The sequence below is a fragment of the Phyllostomus discolor genome, chromosome 4 (genome assembly GCF_004126475.2).
Source record: "Phyllostomus discolor isolate MPI-MPIP mPhyDis1 chromosome 4, mPhyDis1.pri.v3, whole genome shotgun sequence".
Classification (NCBI taxonomy): Eukaryota; Metazoa; Chordata; class Mammalia; order Chiroptera; family Phyllostomidae; genus Phyllostomus; species Phyllostomus discolor.
Genome location: NC_040906.2, coordinates 39,682,704 through 39,702,015, shown reverse-complemented (window position 1 = coordinate 39,702,015; position 19,312 = coordinate 39,682,704). Strand labels below are relative to the sequence as shown.

The following is a 19,312-nucleotide window of genomic DNA, read 5'->3' as shown; positions in this document are numbered from 1 at the left end:
CCAGCCATGGAGATGGGAAAGGGAGGACATAGCTTTTCTTCCACAGAACAAAATACACTTTCTCCTTTCTCTTGCATGTAGTACCCAGCACATTGTGGATTCTGAATAAGCACTTGCTGAATTGACATGTACTGTAAATGCATATGTACTGTAATAAACTGTCTCAATATGCAAGGTGCTCAGTAGATAAATGACTGCTCAAACATGACTACTCTGCTACAAAGGTGCATGTATTTAAACCTGGGTGCCTTGAGGCACTGGGTTAGTCTGAGTCACTGTCTCCTAATAGAAATGTGGTTCTGGTGCACTTAACTTTGGTGGGTACATGGGTGTTGCCATTGCTTTTCTTTCTTCCTTTATCTGGCCTTCTCACTTCTTCCCTCCCTTGCTCTGGTCTGTTGGACTTCTGTCCTGGATCAGGAGTTGGGCTATGTGGGAGGGCTTACTGGGTACAGCCAGAGTGTACACCTCTTCTGACTTTGCTCTCTGGACAGATTGGAGCGGGGATGGGGTGGAGAGGTGCCTTTGTATTTCTGTGTAAGTATTTGTGAAGGATGACCCATCTCTCATGATAATTTCCTTTAGGCAAGTTCTGGACCATGGCTTGTAAAACAAGCCCAAGGTTTTGCTGCATATCTCTTAGTCAAATTTAAAAATCAAAATTTATAATGCAGTTAAGTACTGTATATTCAAATCAGAACTTTCACTTTTTAATTTAATCTTTATTGTGTTTTTTCCCCATTACCATTTAGTCTTCTTTTACCTCCTCCCCCTAGCAATCACCATACTGTTGTCCATGTCCCTTTCATTTATATATAATCTCGCTTCACAGGATCAATAAAGAGCTTTTTAGGTTAATATGCATTGTGATTAAGTTTTAATAGTTACTTTGGAAAAACAATCTGAATTTATTCTTCTAGTGCTTGCAAGTTTTTAAGGTCCACACAATGTATTCATACTTTCAGTCTGTTCACTAACTTCTTTATTTAAATAATTTTTAAAATTTTTCAGTTACAGTTGACGTGCAGTATTACATCAATTTCAGGTGTACAGCCCAGGGATTAGATATTTATATGACTTACGAAGTGACCACCCCATCTGACACCATATGTACTTATTGCAATATTACTGCCTATACTCTCTATGCTGTACTCTACATCCCATCACTCTTCAGCAACTACCAATTTGTACGTCTTGCTCTCTTCACCCTTTTCACTCACTCTTCAACCCTCTCCCATCTGGCAACAGTCAAAATGTTTTCTGTGTCTATAAGTCTGTTTCTATTCTGCTTGTCCATTTGTTTTTTAGATTCCACATTTAAGTAAAATCATATGGAATTTGTCTTTGTCTGATTTATTACTTTCTTTAAAATATTTTATTTACTTTTTAGAGAGAGGGTAAGGGAGGGAGAGAGAAAGGGAGAAAAGTCCCCTACCTGGCAGCAGCCCAGGCATGTACCCTGACCAGAAATTGGACTAGTGACCTTTCAGATCTCAGCCTGGTGCTCAACCCACTGATCCACACCAGCCAGGGTTGTCTTATTTATTTCATTCAGCACAATACCTTCTAGGTCCATCTATGTTATTGCAAATGGCAAGATTTCATTCTTTTTGATGACTGAGTCATATTCTATTGTATATATGCACCAATTCTTTATTTATTCATTACTGATGGGCACTTAATTCACTTTCATATCTTGGCCATTGTAAATAATACTATAGTGAATGTATGGATGCATATGTCTTTTTGATTTAGTGTTTTGGGTTTCTTCGAATAAATACTCAGAAGTGGAATTGCTGGGTCCTTTTTCATCTCTTGTTATGGCCTTTGTTTTAAAGTCTATTTTATCTGATATAAGTATTGCTACCCTATCTTTTTTGTCTGTTTTCATTTTCATGAAATATCTTTTTCCATCCCTTTACTTTCAGTCTGTGTGTGTCCTTCAATCTGAATTGAGCCTCTTGTGAACAGCCTATATAAGGATCTTGTTTTTTTATCCATTGAGCCATCCTATGTCTTTTTAATGGAGTATTTAATCTATTAACATTTAAATTAACTGTTGATAGATATGTATTTATTGTGATTTTATTATTCATATTTGTAAAGTATTTTATTTATTTATTTTTAGAGAGAGGGGAAAGGAGGGAGAAAGAAAGGGAGAGAAACTTCTCATGTGCCCTCTACTGGGGACCTGGCCTGAAACCCAGGCATGTGCCCTGACTGGGAATTGACCCGCCAAAGCTTTGCTTCTCAGTCTGGCACCCAATCTACTGAGCAAATTATTATTACTCATATTTTTAATTTTTTTCATATTCTGGTTAAGGAAAACCATTTAACACTTCTTGTAATAATGGTTTGGTAGTGATGAACTCCTTTAGGTTTTTCTTGTCTGGGAAGTCCCTTAGTTGTCCTTGATTGTAAATGATAGCTTGGCTGGTAGAGTAATATTGGTTATAGGTCCTTGCTTTTTATCAATTTTAATATTTCATGCCAATTCCTTATGCTTTGCAAAGTTTCTTTTGAGATATCAGCTGACAATCTTATGGGAGCTCCTTTGTAGGTAACTAACTGCTTTTCTTTCACTGCTGTTAAGATTCTCTCTTTGTCTTTAACCTTTGGCATTTTAATTATGATGTGTCTTGCTGTGGGCCTCTTTGGGTTCAGACTTTTTGGGACTCTCTGCACTTCCTGGATTTGTATATCTATTTTCTTCACCAGGTTAGGAAGTTTGCAGTAATTATTTCTTCAAATAGGTTCTCGCTTTCTTGCTCTCTCTGTTCTTCTTCTGGTACACTTATGATGCAGATGTTGTTTTGCTAGATGTTGTGCCAGAGGCCCCTTATACTACCCTCATTTTTAAAAATTCTTTTTTCTTTTTGCTGCGCTGATTGGGTGTTTTCTGCTACCTTGTCTTCCAAATTGCTGATTTGATCACGTTCTTCATCTAATCTGGCTTGATTCCCTGTAAGGTATTCTTCATTTTTGACTGGTTCTTTTTATGGTTTTCAAGTCTTTTTTTTTTATGCTACTGAAGTTTTCATTAAGCTTTATTGGGCCTTCTTATAAGCATTGTTTAGAACTCTGCATCTGGTAGCTTGCTTGCCTCCATTTCATTTAGTTTTTTTTTTCCAGGAGATTTCTCCTTTCTTTCATTTGGGACATGTTTATTTGTCCCCCCATTTTGGCTGCTTCTCTGTGTTTTTTTCCATGTATTAGGTAGATCTGCTATATCTCCCAGTCTTGGTAGGGTGATCTTATGTAGTAGGTGTCCTGTAAGGTTCAGTGGCACAGCCTCCCCAGTCACCTGAGCAGATGCTTTAGGTGCTCCCTACATAGAGGCTGTGTGCACCCTTCTGTTGTAGCTGAGCTTTGATTGCTGTTGGCACATCAATGGGAGGGATTGACCTGCAGGCTGATTAGCTATGAGGACCAGGCATGACTACAGTGGAGGAACTGCTGTGCAGTGGCCAACCCCACAGAGCAGAATTTGTTTCAGTAGAGCTCTGGTACTTGCTGAGTCCACCCCTTGAGTGTGCTGTTCATGGAAGTGGTTAGGCCGTGCCCTGGCATAGTTTGAAGCTGGCCACCTGGTATTCTGACTCTAGGGCCTCCTGAGAGGTGCAGGCCAAAGTCAGCCACTGCCACTGCCCAGGGTCACCTGGCATGAGCTGCAAAGCAATCTGCAGATGGCTGCTACTTGTGCTGGGCCTGGAGGTGCTCAGGGAAGGCAAGCTGTGCATGGAGTTCAACTGCCTGCCATTAGTACTGGGCCTAGGGTCATTTAGCAAGAGGTATGTGACACACTGAGGCTAGATGTTGCTTGTTTGGGGTTTGTGAATCTTTAAGAGAATTTAGGAAAGTCCATTGCATGAGTCAAGACATACTATCTGCAAGGAAAAGCTATTGGAACAGCTTGGGTAGGCCCTCAGGTTGAGTGGGGTGGGGATCCAGGGAGTCATTAGGGCAGGAGGAACAGTGTAGGTCAGGTTGATGGAGACTCAGATATGGTCCCTGCCTGTGCCTGGACTGGGAGGGCTGAGCAAAGGAACAATGGGTTCTGCCAGGACTTCTGTCTTAAGAAAGCGGCCCATTCAGCCCTCGCCCTAAAGCTACACAATTCAGTTCCTCCGCATATGTTCCTGGTACCTTCTGAGCTTCTGTCCCAGTGCTGGGGCTCAGAGTGAATGAGTCTGTGTAAGCCTGGCACAGACCCTTGAAGAGGAAGGCCTGAGATTCCAGTAGCACCCTGTCTTACTCACCCACCTTCTTTGTTGGTTTAAACAGCCAGAAGTTATGGGGACTTCTCATCCCAGCATTGCAACCCTGGGCTTGGGAGCCCAGCATGGTGTTGAGACCCCTTACTCTGAGACCCCTCCCTCCTCAGTGGGGACCTCTACAGCTGAGATATCCCTCCTAATATTTAACTCACATGCATGGGTGTGGGACCAGCCCCTTGCATCTTCCTCCCTCCTACCAGCGTCCATGTGGCTTCTTCTATGTATTAGTTGTAGGACTTCCCTCCAGCTAGATTTCATGTGGTTCTCAAAGATGGTAGATCTGCAGTTTAGTTGTAATTTTTATGTGGTGTGGGGTGATGCCAGTACCAGGTTTACCTACTCTGCTATCCTGACCTGAAGTCTCTTGTTCACCAGGTTCTTTAGTTAGTGATACACAATATGGGAAAGTCACTTCTCTGGACAAGTTTACTCATTATTTCATCATTCATTCATTCATTCATTCCTTCTTTCTTTCATTCAACATTTTATTGATAGCTTACTCTCTGCCTGCCAAGGTGCTAAGATTTGGGGATACAAAGAAAAAGGTCAAGGTTCCTGACCTCAAGGAAGTCTCTCAGTCTCTGGGCATGGTGCAACATACCAAGGGCAAGCAAGCCCAAGGGGCCTTATTTCATAAGAAAGGGGTGGGTTCGTATTCTTTCTTCCTACTCTAAAATTGTGTTTCTACACAAATTCCCTAAATCGATGAGCATAACAAATCATACGACTTCAGCTAATAAAGTAGGAATAAGGTTTTAACTAGTCTGGCTTGACTTAATTTTTTTTTTTTTTTGCCAGTTCTTTGCCTTGTCAGTCCTTTCCTGGACCGCTGAAGTTAGGCTTTAACACAGCTCCTCGGGAAAGAGGCTGTGCTAGCATTCTGCAAGTTTATAATTAAGTTCAGTGTTTGTGTGTGGGATTGAATGGGGAGGAAAACGACCACTAATTACGGAGTTTCGTTTGTGAGAGCCTGCTAAGGCTTTTAAGTAGCAGAAACAGGAGAAGCCGATAAAGCTTTCCTCATTTTAAAATAAAAGTCGCAAGGGAATTCCTGGCAGGACCCGGGGAAGAGGGGTGTCCTTGGTGCTACTCCGGACGCAGGCGGGTTTGGACCACCAGGAGCGCTGCCGACGCCGACCCGGACTCTGAGGGTCTGGGGCCTCTGTACAGACGCCCAGCTCCAGGGACAGAAGGCGATAGCTCGCTAGGAAGTGCAATCGGTCTCGCCCCAAGGGAGGAAGACTCTCCTCCAGCGGCACTTCCTCCCGCAAGGCGGCTCAGCCTACCCGCCCGGCTCCTCCTCCTCCCCTCCTCTGCCTCCTCCCCCGCGCTGTCGCTGCACTCTGGCAGCAGGGGGGTGCGGCGCTCACTCCCGCAGTCCCGCGCTGCTGCCCCCGCCCCGCGCCCTGCGCCCCACTTCCCCCGCGGCCGCAGCGAAGCTCAGCCCTCCCGCCGCCAGGGCGCTGTCTGGGACTGCTGGGAAGCTAGAGGCCCGCAGGTCTCCGCGCGCGCGCGCTGGCGGCGGGCCGCGGGCTCAGTGCGCTCCGGCTGGGGTGGCCGCGGCTCTGGACTCGGCGCCCCGCGCGCACTTCAGCGATGGCTTCACCACCGCGGCGGTGGCTTCGCCTTCGCCCCTGCCGCCTTCTGCTCCTTCTCTCCGGATTCCTGCTGTCTGTTTGCAGCGCCTTCAACCTAGATGTGGACAGTCCTGCCGAGTACTCTGGCCCAGAAGGAAGTTACTTTGGTTTCGCTGTCGATTTCTTCGTGCCCAGCGCGTCTTCGTAAGTGGCCCCTCTAGGAAGGGGAGTCGACCCCCTCCCCCACTGCGCGCACTCACCCTGCATTCCCCCAGAGTGAGAGAGATCTCTGGGAGAGACGCTTCCAGCAGAGATGCCTGGTTCTGTCTGTCCGCATCGCTGCCCACCCCCCCGCGCCGACCCCCACAAGCTGGTTTAGGTTCTGGGTGGATGAAACATTTGGGCAGATGAAACTCCTCCAACCCCATGGCACCCACCAACCACCTAGTTCCCTCCTTTCTTCTCCCGAGAGGGAGATCTTTGAAGCCGACCTGTGTGTGCTTAAAACTCAGGGAAAGTGGAGGATCAACAAAGGCTGGTCTGGCGGGACTCCGCGCCGCCTCTCCCAGTGTTCTAGATGTAGTCAGTTTCATCCACGAAGTTCTGTTTCTCTGGTACTTCTCATCCTTCCCGGTAGCCGTTTTTTGCTTCATAGATTTAACACGGGTTCTTTTGGTTTTCCCTAAACAAGCCCTCCCCCGCCTCTTTCCGCCTTTCTGGCTGATTCGTTTCCCTTCATTTACTCCTCTTCCAGACATTCTGGTGACTAAAGTGACCATACTGTCATAGTAAATTCATTGTCCCCTATCTCTGGGATGTCAGACCTTTGCACATTTGAGGGCGAGCAGATGAATTGAATGTGTCATCTGTTCTTTTTATAGTGATTCATTATTTAGGTCATTGTTCGGAAAGAAGGATGTTTGCTGAGTTTTCACTCACTACAGGTCATTTGAATACTGCTGTATTTAAGAATTCGGTTATGTTTTCAAATTACTAATGTTGCAAAGACAGGATTTGTAACAGACTTACTGCCATTATTGGACTAGAAGTTGTCTCTGACTTGACGGAACGCTGGCATCGTTCTCCCTAGCCCACCTCCATATTAGCATTAGAAATACCGATTTAATAAGCGTTCATGGGATGTCTTCTGATGTTTAAATCTTGTTTTGGAGAGGATGAATTTCTAAGTTTTTAGAAACTGTACGACATACTTAGGTTTCTAATTGTTTTAAAGTGCTGTTTTGGGGAGAGAGGGACGATCATTTTGATGGTTAGTAGCTAGATAGGAGCATTTTTCCAATTGACACATGTCTAAATTGAAGGTGATCTAAATGTTTTTCCATGACTGTTAGAACACGCATCCGGGATTCATTCTCATAGTCTTTCTGGAAGTTGCAGAATATCACTCATTTTGGTGACCACCACTGCCGCCGTGGATAGGTTGGAAGCAGGCAGTGGAAGCGGACGTTGCTTTATGTAGTGAATGAACTCTGTGGTTTTCAGCTTCAGTGCTTTCTGAGAGACCTGAGCACAGATTTTCTAAAATAATCGAAGTAATCATTAACTTTAGGCGACTTTCTCTTTTTTTTTTTACTACCTTCTCTTTGATGTAATCATTTGTCAGCTTTATCTGTTATTTTTTTTGTTCCCAGATATTTTTAGGTTTATGTCTTTATGCCGCAGAGGATTTTAGTTGCTCCCAGTGTTGCTCTTTTAGATTTAATTTGTACAGAAATTCTAGTAATTTTGAGAATGTATTGTCTTGTGTCAAGAGTTAGTACTTAGCAAGAGTTAGCACTTAATAGACTTCATAATTGATGGAGTGTTTTGCAAATGTTGCTCTTGATTGGTGGTAACCCCTGAGATAAGTTAAGTAGTGTAAAGATACAGGATGAGAGGATAATCTTGAAGTGTTTTTACTATGGGAAATGCAGTAATATTGAACTGAGCCTGAGATATTTACTGTTTTTGGTTAGTAGGATGGTGACTAATCTTTGATTAGTCATTGTAGTTGTCGAATATACTATGACCTCACAGGTTTACAGCACCTCCCACATGGGCCTTCAAAAGTAAGGTAGAATTAAACTTGGTTTGGTTTCATGTACTAACTTGAAATTGTCATCAGTGACTTTGTTACTGCTAAACTGGTAAACTCTAGGTATAGCCTAATCTAAAAAATAGAAATCAACTTTGAGGTTTTTTAAAAAACAGTATATATAAACAAAGGTTTCTGTTACTAAGCTTTTCAGCTTTAGCAAAGAATAATGCAAAATTGTGCTTAATTTTTTAAAAAGGCACTTTAAAATGTAGCAAGCAGTGGAATCCAAAGTACATGGGATGCCATTTATAATACTGCCAGCTGCATTGTTGTAGTTAATCGGGGTGATCATAAACTTCTAAAGGAAAAATAATCCACATAATAAAAAAGTGTTTAAGATTCCTTCCTTCTGAAGGAAGAATTCCTGGATTAATGAGGAAGCGATGGTAATAAAGTCTCTTTTTGCTGTTCCAGTTTCAATAGGTGTCTAAATGCCAATGGCAAGCTATAGAATTGTTTTATGTCTTTTAATTTTTCTTGTCATAAAAAATCATTATTGAATTATTTCCATATTGTTGTGAAAACTAATGAATCAATGTTTATTAAAGAAAAGGAAAAACAAGGCATTAATAAAAAATATTAAGATGACTCCTCAAGAAAATACTCCAGAAGTTTTAAGTATGAAGCAAAAAGTCACAAAAATAGTGATTTAAAAATTATGTAAATAAAAATAAGCATTTTTTTATTGTCTTTTCCTGTATGTCTTAATTAATATTGCCACACTTATTTAGTTTAAAGATCATTTATGGGCCATGAAGTAACGTCATGTTTTTCTTGTCGAGAATATTTGGAGAAATTAAAAATTGCACCCTAGGTTTAATGATAATAATGATATATTACATTGGTTGACCTATTTTGTAATATACAAAGCACTTCTACTTAGGATATCTTACTTCACTTTATGCACAAACCACCAGGGGAAGCAGGTAAACTCATTCTTACAGATGGGGAAGCTGAGGCCAGAAGTGTTTACAGGCTTTAGTTGTTTGGGTTAGTGTGTGGGGTAGGAGGCAAGGTGTGATTAAAAGAGAGATTGTGTGAAATTCTAATTCCATTTAACTTTTATATTCAAATTTTAAAATTTTAGGAAGAAAGTTGAATAGTTTTCGTATTTATTCTCCAACCACGTTATATTAGTTTTCATTGTACCTATATATTTACTTTTAAATAATGCTATAATAAGGAACACTGGATTAGAATTCTTTCCCTTTCCCCTATGAAACACTACTGGAGCCCATTTACAGTTACTTTGAGTTTCTCTGACCCCAAGGGCAAAGTGTGGGTGAGTGTGCCTTGGTCCCAGAAGGTCCTGCAGGATAGTTAGTGGTTCTCAATCCTAACTTCCTGTTTGTAATACCTGAAGAGCATTCGAAATAAAACTGCTGCCCTGGGGGCATCTTAGGTCCAAAAGTAGGGCACAAAGGTCATATTCCAACAGCCTGTGGATCATTTCTGCTTGACTGGCCGGTTTTACCTCAATCTGACTAAAAATAAACTCTTTTTCACCAAGAGATGTCAGTTACACCTCTGTTTCTATTAATGGTGCCATCATTTTCTCTGTCGCCCTGGAAATAATTTCATATTCCTCCCTCTCATTTTCCATTTTTCTTTGTTTCCATAACTGCACTCTCCTAATATTAATCTGTGATTAGTCATCAGGGAGAAGGTCTTAGAAATTCTTGCTTGTTAATGTTTCTTGCTCCCATCTCCACTTTCCACTTCTGCTGCCACCTCCTTATTTTAGCCCAGCCATCACAGATGTGGCCTGTGGCATTCAGGTCTTCATCTCTTTGCCCACCATTTGGCTCTGACACCTGCAACACATCTTACATGTTTGTGACAGTTTTATCTTTCTGAAGCATCTTTTTGATCTGGGTATTTGGCTGCTAAAATTCCCTCAACTGTGCTTCTTCCATGGCCAGAGAGACAGCCCACACTACTTAATGTGGGTGAAGACCCCTTTCAATTTGTCCCAGTCTGCATGTACTTTTAAAGTTCTTTGTCTAAAATGTCAACATGTGAAATTACTTTTCAGAGTATTAACAAAGTTTTTAGAACAGAAAAACGGAGAGATGAAGAAAGTAGAAAGTTCATGTCCCACTCTGGCCGGGTGGCTCAGTTAGTGAGAGCGTTGTTCTCATTCACCGAAAGGTTGAGGGTTTGATCCTGGTCAGGTTACCATGCTTAGGTTTCGGGTTCAATCCCCAGTTGGGCGCATTTGAGAGGCAACAGGCTGATGTCTCTCTTTCTCTCTCTCTCTCTCTCTCTCTCTCTCTCCCCCTCCTTCTCCCCTCCCCCCTCCTCTCTTCCCTTCCTATCTCTCTGAAATCAATAAAACATATCCTCCTGGGGTGAGGATTAAAGAATAATAAATACATAAATAAAAGCTCATGTGCTATTTCTCCCCTCACCATTGTAACCATCTTCAAAACTCTACAAAATGACACCAGCTCATTTTCATGAACTTTAGTGTGGTTCTGGCTATATTCTGTTTTTCTTGCCATGAACAATACACATGCATGGAATATAGCCTTATTGTTTAGAAATTAATCCCTATGTTGATTATTCCAAGTCAAGGCTTGAGGTTTATAGGACATTATAAAAGAGAAGGGAAAATGTATACAATTTATAGTTACTGCATCTGTTTTACATAAATAGATGGACTCCGTAGCATTTTTTTAAATGAAAAGCAAATAGCTCTGAAGTAACATTCAGTTCTAAAATTTTATACACTTTCTTTTTATAAAATATAAGATAACTTTTCAGAAGTCCCTTTTGGTGAAAGCTCATTGGTCAACCCAGAGTCAGCCAAATATATTAAACATGCTTTATCTTGGAGAGAGGAGTCAGTGCTGAAAGCAGCCAAATAACTGAGTTCATTTGGAGGGTTTAAAAAATGTGCTTGTCATTGTTTGGCTGGCTGCCTCTCCTTGGTAGTCAAGGTCACATTCCCTGAAGCAGCTGCCCTTAAAGTAATATTTTAGGTAGGAAGTCCACCCTAAGGGCATCCTCCTGGTTAGTTTCTCTGATCCTCTGGCTTGGTTCCTTTCCTCTCTTGCCCCTTTCTCCCTCTTTCCCATCTCCCTCTCCTCTCCACTCCCTTCCTCCCTCCCTCCCTCCATCTGCTCCTACGCACCTACCCACACCCCAAGCACACACTTGCCCTTTATCTTTTAGAATTTCTTGGCATGCTTGTGTATGTACATCTAAATTTTGAACTCATTTCATGGAAATGTCTCAAGTCTTTTAAAAAGAATGGTGAAGATGGGGGTCTTGCTACTGTTGTTGGGGCAAGCTTTTTGGAGGGAAAGGTAGTCTGTCAGGAGAAGGTTGCCAGCACAGGAAACTAAATTGCTGAGCTTTAGATTGCCAATGCTAATTAGTGAAATCTCTGTCGGCCTCTACTAACCCTGGGTATCTTCCCCAAGCCTTCTCTCATGGTCAGGAAATGTTGCAAGACAACTATTTCCTACCCTTCTTCTTTTCTCCTTGAGATTTTGCATTTGTGTTCATTAATGGCCCTTTGAGAAAACCAAGGAAAGAAAAGCTCTTTTGAAAATAGATTTTAAAATATAGACAGACTTGTGGAGAGCAGGCTGACAGCTTTGTGGGGAAGTGGAAGATGCAGTGATAGAGCAAAAAAGAAAAAAATAGAGAACTCAAGGACACAGACAACAGGGTAGTGATTTGGGCAGGGTGGAAGAGGGCCTGAGGGAATAAATGGCAATGGAAAAATACGGTAAATATAGATTTTAACTATTATATTTCCTGTGCCATTAGGGAGTATTTTATTAATTGTTTTTAGTTCCGATGCCATTATCTCTTGTGTTTATGGTGGTTTCAGATTTTCTAAGTGTGCTTTTAATCTATCCACATTCTGAAATTTATTTTTTTAGGTAATTATAGTCGGCATTGTTATCTCCATCGAACTGAGGTATCGGAGACTGAGACTCAGATATTTAAAATGACTTCCTCAGTCAATTTATACAGTAATTGTAACCTTTATTCCCAAACGGTGTCCCTTAGACAATACTGCTCATATTGCAAACATTTTTTTTCTGGTCTGCCACTTCTGTTTCCCTAATTAAATTATTGTAGACATTCATTAGATATGCTTGGATGAACTTCAAGTAACAATTGTTTGATTTTCTGTGAAGCGTTTTATTAAGAGGCCCTTTTTGTTTGTTATTGTGTTAAAACAACACATGACATAAAATGCACCCTCCCAACACATTAATAGGCGTTTGCATTCTGTAATGTGTTGTTTTTATGTTTCTTCAGTTTTTCAGATAGCACCTTTTACCACCCCATAGCCTTTATTCTATACAAATATTTAATGTTTCTCTGCACAGCTCCCTCTTAAGATTTTAACATTTGCCTAAGGTAATTCTACTTTCTCCATCTTTTCATTTTTCTGTTTTAAAAACTTTGTAATATTCTGAAAAGTAACTTCACACGTTGACATTTTAGACGAAGAACTTTATTCCTCAGCTTCTTTCCTCCCATTAACCCAGCATTTAGGAACTGACAGCGCTCACACATTCCTTTTACATTGTTCTTCCATTCCTGTAGCGTTTCCCCAATGTGCAAGACTGCACACGGGGTATGCTTGGGAAAACTGGATGAACACCCGTATTAGTACATCTAAGCACCATCATTTCAGGCCTCTGATGTGCAGATGGCCTGATGAAAAGCAGCAGCGTTGTTCTTGGTCTCATCCAGAGAACTCAGGCTGCCAGGCAAGGAACTGGTGCTGCAGTTTTCATTCAGAACTCAGCCTCTTAGTAACTTCCCAACCCTCTCTGTCTTAATAAGACAAGTAGAGAAAGTGTGTGAAATCCAAAATAAAGTCATTTTGCAGATAATTTGAATAATCGATGTTTATTAGAAGATGGTTTCTTCACATGCTAGAGAGAGAGGTTAGGGGTAGTAGAAATGGCTAATTTATATCTGGCCATTTGAAGTGTAATACCTACAGCTATCAAATTTACTTGCTACTCAGCTGTCAACTTAAAGTATTTTTCTTGAGTGCTATTATGTGTCAGGTACAAAGATGAATTAGATTCCTCTACAGTCAAGGAATAATTTATTACTTCCTTGGGAAGTAGTAACTTCCCAAGTGGGAAGAATAACTTTGATAAAAAATTCTAGAAGATTATGTAACATGGTATGTGATGAGCGTCCAGAAATGAATTTTGCTTGTAAGGTTTTTTTTTTAACCTTACCTGAGGACATGCTTATTTACTTTAGAGAGAAGGAAAAGGAGGGGGTGAGACAAGGAGAGAAACATGAATGAGAGAGAGAGAGATGTTATTGGTTGTCTCTCCTATGGCACAGGCACACCGTTACTGGAACTGAACAGCAACCTGGGCTTTCGCCCTGACGGGAACAGAACCGAGTCTGCACCCGGTCGATGCTCCAGCTGAGCCACCTTGGCCAGGGCTGCGTGTAGGTTTTTAGGCATATTCTGAGAACCAGCTCTGCTGTCCTGATCTCCTGGAACCTGGCCGTTACCCACAACACTGAAATCATATGCGAAGCTGTGCTCGTATCACATTTATTTAGGACTGTTGCAGAAATGTCTCTCCTCCTCTTTACATTGTAGCCCCTGAAAGTACACTTGTCTGAAATGCCCTTTTTCCCCATAATGCACTCAAAAATAATTCAATTTACGTGAAGAGGGTAAGTTTTGTGGTACATTTTTTACCTGTTGAAATGAAAAATTTCATACATACACAAAATTAAGCTATTACCCAGCTCTGCTGTAGAAAAGAAGGGTGTGAAGACATTAAGCTGCCTTCTTATTAATGGCAGCTGGGTGGGGGGTGAGGGCTGTCTTATTCATAGTCTAAATTTTTTCTTTTGGAAGTTTTTGCTGAATGAGAACTAAATTGATATCTTACCCAGAGTCACTGAGCTGTGAAGAGAGAGTGGAGCCTTGGTGTTTTACTGATGCCAAGTATGACTGCATAAAGCTTTATTAAAGAGGGTGTGGTTTTGTTGGGAGTTTTGTCTATTTCGAATATGGAGTTTTGCACATTAGCGTCAGATAGCAGGATGTTCGTAATGCAGCAGTTCACGCAGCCAGCTCCCGAACACTCTACACATGACTTGGCAGATACCACGCACAAGAAATGAAATTGAAAAATAAAAGTTAAAATGGATGCATTCCATATTTAAGATTGCCCAAGTAAGAACATCCAAACCTGTGGCGAATTTTTATATTTACTTGAGCCAAACAGGATCCACATGGAAGCAAGATCTCAGCAGACTGAGTAAACTGCTACTTGAATGGCAGTTTGCAGCCCTTTTTATGCATTTTGAATTAAGCAGGGAAATAAGGAAGGTTACAGGAAGGTGGGAGAAAGCAGGGCAGAGATTGGATTATGGGGTAGTTAACAAGACTGTTCTCTTGAGGCTGATTTCCATTTTGAGGGGTCTGAAAAGGCATTTCAAAGGTGTGTTATGCTAGATGCACAAAAACACTGGACAGCCCTTGCTTAAGGGACACATAAACCTTTTACTAAAGAAGTTATATGACTGAGGTGTGGCTACCCACTGTGACCTGCCCAGTTAGGAATTTATGATCAGATCACCCTGCGAGGTTTTCTTTTGGTCACTGGACTTGTCAAATTATTGTCAAGCTCCTTTTCTTCTCTGCAGTAGTAAAGAACTAAAGACAAGATCACTTTTACTTAAAAATTGACTCCCAATTACTTTGTTTTCCTATAATTTTACCCTGATAAGGAATTTGAATAATGATCCAATTTTTTGGCTAGGGATTAATTAGATTAATGTTTTGAGGAGAAATTTGTTAGTCACTATTTTTTGAAAAAATTGAAGTACAGTAGTTACAAAACAAGTTTTACATGTCGAAAAATGATAATATTTAGAACTACCATAGTTCAGAATTGTTTATTTAGAATCATTTTTTCCTGTTGATATTCAGGATATAGAAAGTGTATAGTAAACACATATAGACACGCACACAAAACAAAAATTAAAACTCCATGACCCCCGCCAGTATACATTTGTAACAGCTCTAATACAATATAATTGACATATAATAAGCTGTACCTATTTAAATTTGACCTGTATACATTTTTAGATGGTATGGAACCCTGAAATGAAGTTGTCTTATAATATGTTCTTAGGATGAATAAACTATATTGAATAATGTATGTAAATTAGAGACCTCCAGATGAATAATGAATATTATGCCCTCAGTGAAGAGTTTAAAAAATACATTGTAAGGTGAAAGTATGTTTAGAGTTGTGAATACATGAAAAACAGTTTATTCTTGTATCATTACTTATTAATGATTGTATTATCATACAGACCAATGTAAACCTACTTTTGTCCCAGCCTGTATTTGTGGATAATATCAAGAGAACTGTTGCTCTTCCTAAGTCATAGGATATTGTTTATACTTTGTGCCATTTTAAAAATCTCATCTCCCCTTTTGTATTTTAGCAGGATGTTTCTTCTGGTGGGCGCACCCAAAGCAAACACTACCCAGCCAGGGATTGTGGAAGGAGGGCAAGTCCTCAAGTGTGATTGGTCTTCACACCGCAGGTGCCAGCCAATTGAATTTGATGCAACAGGTAGATGTTGATGCAATGGCCTCTTTTCTTAATTTGTCATTTGACTTTTTTTTAATGTCTTTTAATTTTTGGAAGCACTTGCTTCAGTTTAAATGTAAAAATTTAATAAAATGATGTATAGCACTTCAGATCCCTAGAGAAAGTTACATAAAAGCAAATGATTTATTATATGATTTTCCCCTGATTTTGTCGCATGTTAAAAGCATTAAAAATACATTGCATTTCCACTGCTTTGAATGTCTTCAACTTTAAGCTGATCACATCAGTCCGCAGAAATCCGGGGAAAATCTGTTGAATTGTTTTTGTACCTCTTCTGAGAAGAGGGAGGTCATAGACACAGCAAGGTTTTTTTGTCCGTCTTCTGTGGGCAGAATTAAAGGATGACTCACTGACAACTGTAGAAGATCAGCTCTCTAACCATGAATATGTCGAAGGCTGGGTTGTGCTACCAAAACCAGTTGAGGAATCTTTTGCATTGTAGTAGATATAGTTAGCTTAAAAATATTCTTATCTGAAATTTATTGGGAAAATAATGTGTTATGGTTCTGCTAACATTAGAATTATATCTATGGGGACAAATTTTAGTGTTAGGCATGATTGTGATAGTAAGGGGAAAAATAGCCTAAGGAAGATGAGAAATAAGAAATAACTTTAAGTTTACATTTAGATTGGTGAAATAAAATTACATAATCCTATATACCTTTATATAGGATTGGTACATTTATATTTGTGAAAGCTTAGAGAAGCCTCAAAGAAATAGTGTGGCATTCCCCAGGTGCAATAGCTCTACATTTTTTTTTTTTTAGTGATTCTGGTTTGCTGGCTTTGATAGAATATCTGAAGATAAGCCTACGGAAAATTAATTCTTTTTTTCCATATTGTTACTACTTCCTGCTAGTTCTAAAATATATTCATTCTGGGAATTATAGTGTCAGCAAAACAGGAATTATGATGTGGACTGTTCCGTTCGGCATTGTGATCACTGACACTCATTAAACCAGCTCTTATAGGAATCAGGTCACATGTTTGTTTTTTTCCACTTGAGACCATCTATATTAAACCCTGTGTTTTTTTCCATGCATGGCTGACATTTGGAAAACCCCAGAAGTATGTAAATAGGCTCAGGTTTACCACAAATAGAGAAAGACCTGTGCTGTAGACCTTGTGCATATCCTAGGTCAGGGCATTTGTAGCTTCTAACACAATATGACTACTAAGAAGAAGAAACTGTAGTTCAGTTTTGATAGTTTGAACTGCTCGGATATGTTTCTGATGTCAACACCATAGGTTTTTGTGCAGTGCAAGATAATTTATTCTGCTCTCTTTTGAAATTTGGCTTTATATACTATTTTTATTGAAAAAAATATGCATGAATTTGGCATAAAAAATTTCAAGCAGTCCAAAAGGGTATACAGTGAAAAATAGGACTGTCTCACACTAGCCTGCTCAAAGGCAATCACTCTAAACAGTTTTTTGATCCTTCTAGAATTTTCTTATTCATGCAAAAGGGCAACTCACTGGAATATAGGAATATACTGAATATTCTGTTAGGCTCCTGACTCCCCCCACTTTTACCCCATATCTATACCATAGATCTTTCCATACTGAAATATATTGATTTACTTCATTGTTTGCAAATTACTGATAATATTGTGTGGTATATGTAGCCCAGTTTATTTTGCTCATATTTCTTACTGATAGACACTTGGATTGTTTCCAGTCTGTTGTTACAGTGAAAAGGTCATATTGCGGTAGTGGTGTGAGTGTGTATGTAGGATAAAGTCCTAGCAGGGCATTTTTAGATCAAAATACCCCGCATATGTATATTAAAGTTTTGGTAGATAACTACAAATTATTCTTAACAAAGGTTACACATCTGTGTTTTGTGAGGCCGGTACCAATGGCAATTAATCAGCATTTTTAAAAAAAGATTTTATTTATTTACTTTCTAGAGAGAGAAGAAGGGGAGGGAGGGAGGGAAAGAAGCATCTGTGTGGAGAGATACATTGATTGGTCGCCTCTCACGTGCCCCACCCAACGGGGGAACCTGGCTCACAATCCAGGCATGTGCCCTGACTGGGAATCAAACCAGTGACCTTTTTGTTCAAAGGCTGGTGCTCAATCCACTGAGTCACACCAGCCAGGGCAGCATATTTTATCTTTGTCAATTTTGTAGTGTTATAATATGGTTATGTCTTGTATATGTATATAATATATATAATGTGACATTTTATTGTTTTATGTTGTATTAATTTGCATTCCCTTAATTAACAGTAAGACTAAGCACTTTTGCATTTGTAAGATATAATGTTTCCTTTCCCATGAGCTACTCTTAATATATTTGCACATATTTTCTGTTGATTTGTGAATTTAAAAAATGAATCTCAGTTGACAACACTCCATCCTTTTGGTTGCTTAGGTCAAAATCTGGGTTCACGCTTGACATGAAATTTGTCAGTAAGTAAGAAATCAACTGCTACACGTCATTTTGCTACTAGCATCTTGCCCCAAGCCACCATTCTCTCACACCTGGACTGTTGCCCTAGACTCCTGAATTAGTGAGGGTGCTGCCAGAAAAGAGGTGGCACCCCTGAAACTGGGATCGTTTGAGGAGCTTTTAGTGAAAGGACCGTTGACCAAGGATTGTGCAGGGTCCTGTGGATCAGTATTACCCTGGCACTAGCTAAAATTTGGCCTTTGGGCCTGAAGGGAGCTCCGGAGCTCAGGAAAGGAGCAGCTGCCTAGACAGAACATTAGGTGGAGAGAGCCACTTGACAGGAGTTGTGACTTTGTTAGAGAGCAGTAGCCAGCCCAAAGGGGCCAGAAGGGAGCAGTGCGGGAGGGGGGGGGGGGCGGGGGGGGCGGGGCTGGGGGTGGATAAAGCCCTGACCTCACTTTCCTTCCTCCTTTTGATCTTTTGTACCTGTTCCCCTCTGGCTGAATCCAGTTGGGAGCCCCTGGGCAGCAGTACATTTCACACTGGTCAGCATCCTATGCAAACAGCAGGCTGGAGAACGGTGGACAGGAGCCCTGAGAGGCAGTTGGCAGGGAGCCCACACACCTCACTGTTCTTTCCGGTTCTTTCCTCACCGTTCTGCCCTGGATACTGTGATTGTTTGTTCTCTATGGCACCAGAGTGAGCCTTTTAAAATATGCACATCATAACACTCCAGCTCGGATTCTACCTATGTGCTCATAGTAGCGGAGAGGACCTTTGCGTCTTTCAGACCCATCTTTCTTTTCTTTCTTTCTTTCTCTCTGTAGGGAGGGGAAGCTTCTGGTTTACTCTTGTGGAGTTTGCCCTCTGACTCTTTGTTCTTCACTCACTCCGTGTTTGCTCCACACCATGATACCGTGGAAAGGAAATGGGCCTTGGAGTCAGACAGACTTGGCTTCAAATCCAGGCTCTTTCATTTCTCCAGTGTTATTTTGGAAAGTTACCTACCTTTTTTATATTCTTGGGATGATAAAGAAGAGTTAACATTGATTGGTTTGTCTGCTTTATTGTGTTTCTGAGTTCCGAAGAGACATTGATGATTTAAGGGGTTCCGTTCTTTTTTTAATTTGAGAATGAAAATTTATAAAATAACTTAATATTTAAATTAGCTCTGATTCATATGATGTGGTAGATATTACAGCTATTCATCCATATCATGTTTCTAAAACTTCTGGGAAAACTCTCGAACTTAGGTATGCCCATGTGACTTTTTCTAGCAGATAAAAATGAGCAGAAGGGTATAAGAGTTGGAGTATTAT

General features: G+C 40.6%; 1 protein-coding gene across 2 annotated transcripts in view; it reads left to right on the top strand.

The window, feature by feature from the left end:
* Window positions 1-5,653: 5,653 nt before the first annotated feature.
* The window catches only part of ITGAV (integrin subunit alpha V), an 84,703-nt gene continuing 71,044 nt past the window's right edge, over window positions 5,654-19,312 (top strand). The window contains exons 1-2 of one of the 2 annotated variants that reach the window (XM_028508824.2): window positions 5,654-6,058; window positions 15,429-15,556. In XM_028508824.2, the coding sequence (XP_028364625.1) occupies window positions 5,874-6,058; window positions 15,429-15,556 (313 nt within the window). In that variant the 5' untranslated portion in view covers window positions 5,654-5,873. Of the gene's footprint in view, window positions 6,059-15,425; window positions 15,557-19,312 lie in introns of both variants that reach the window. The other variant, XM_028508823.2, reaches the window with a different exon arrangement.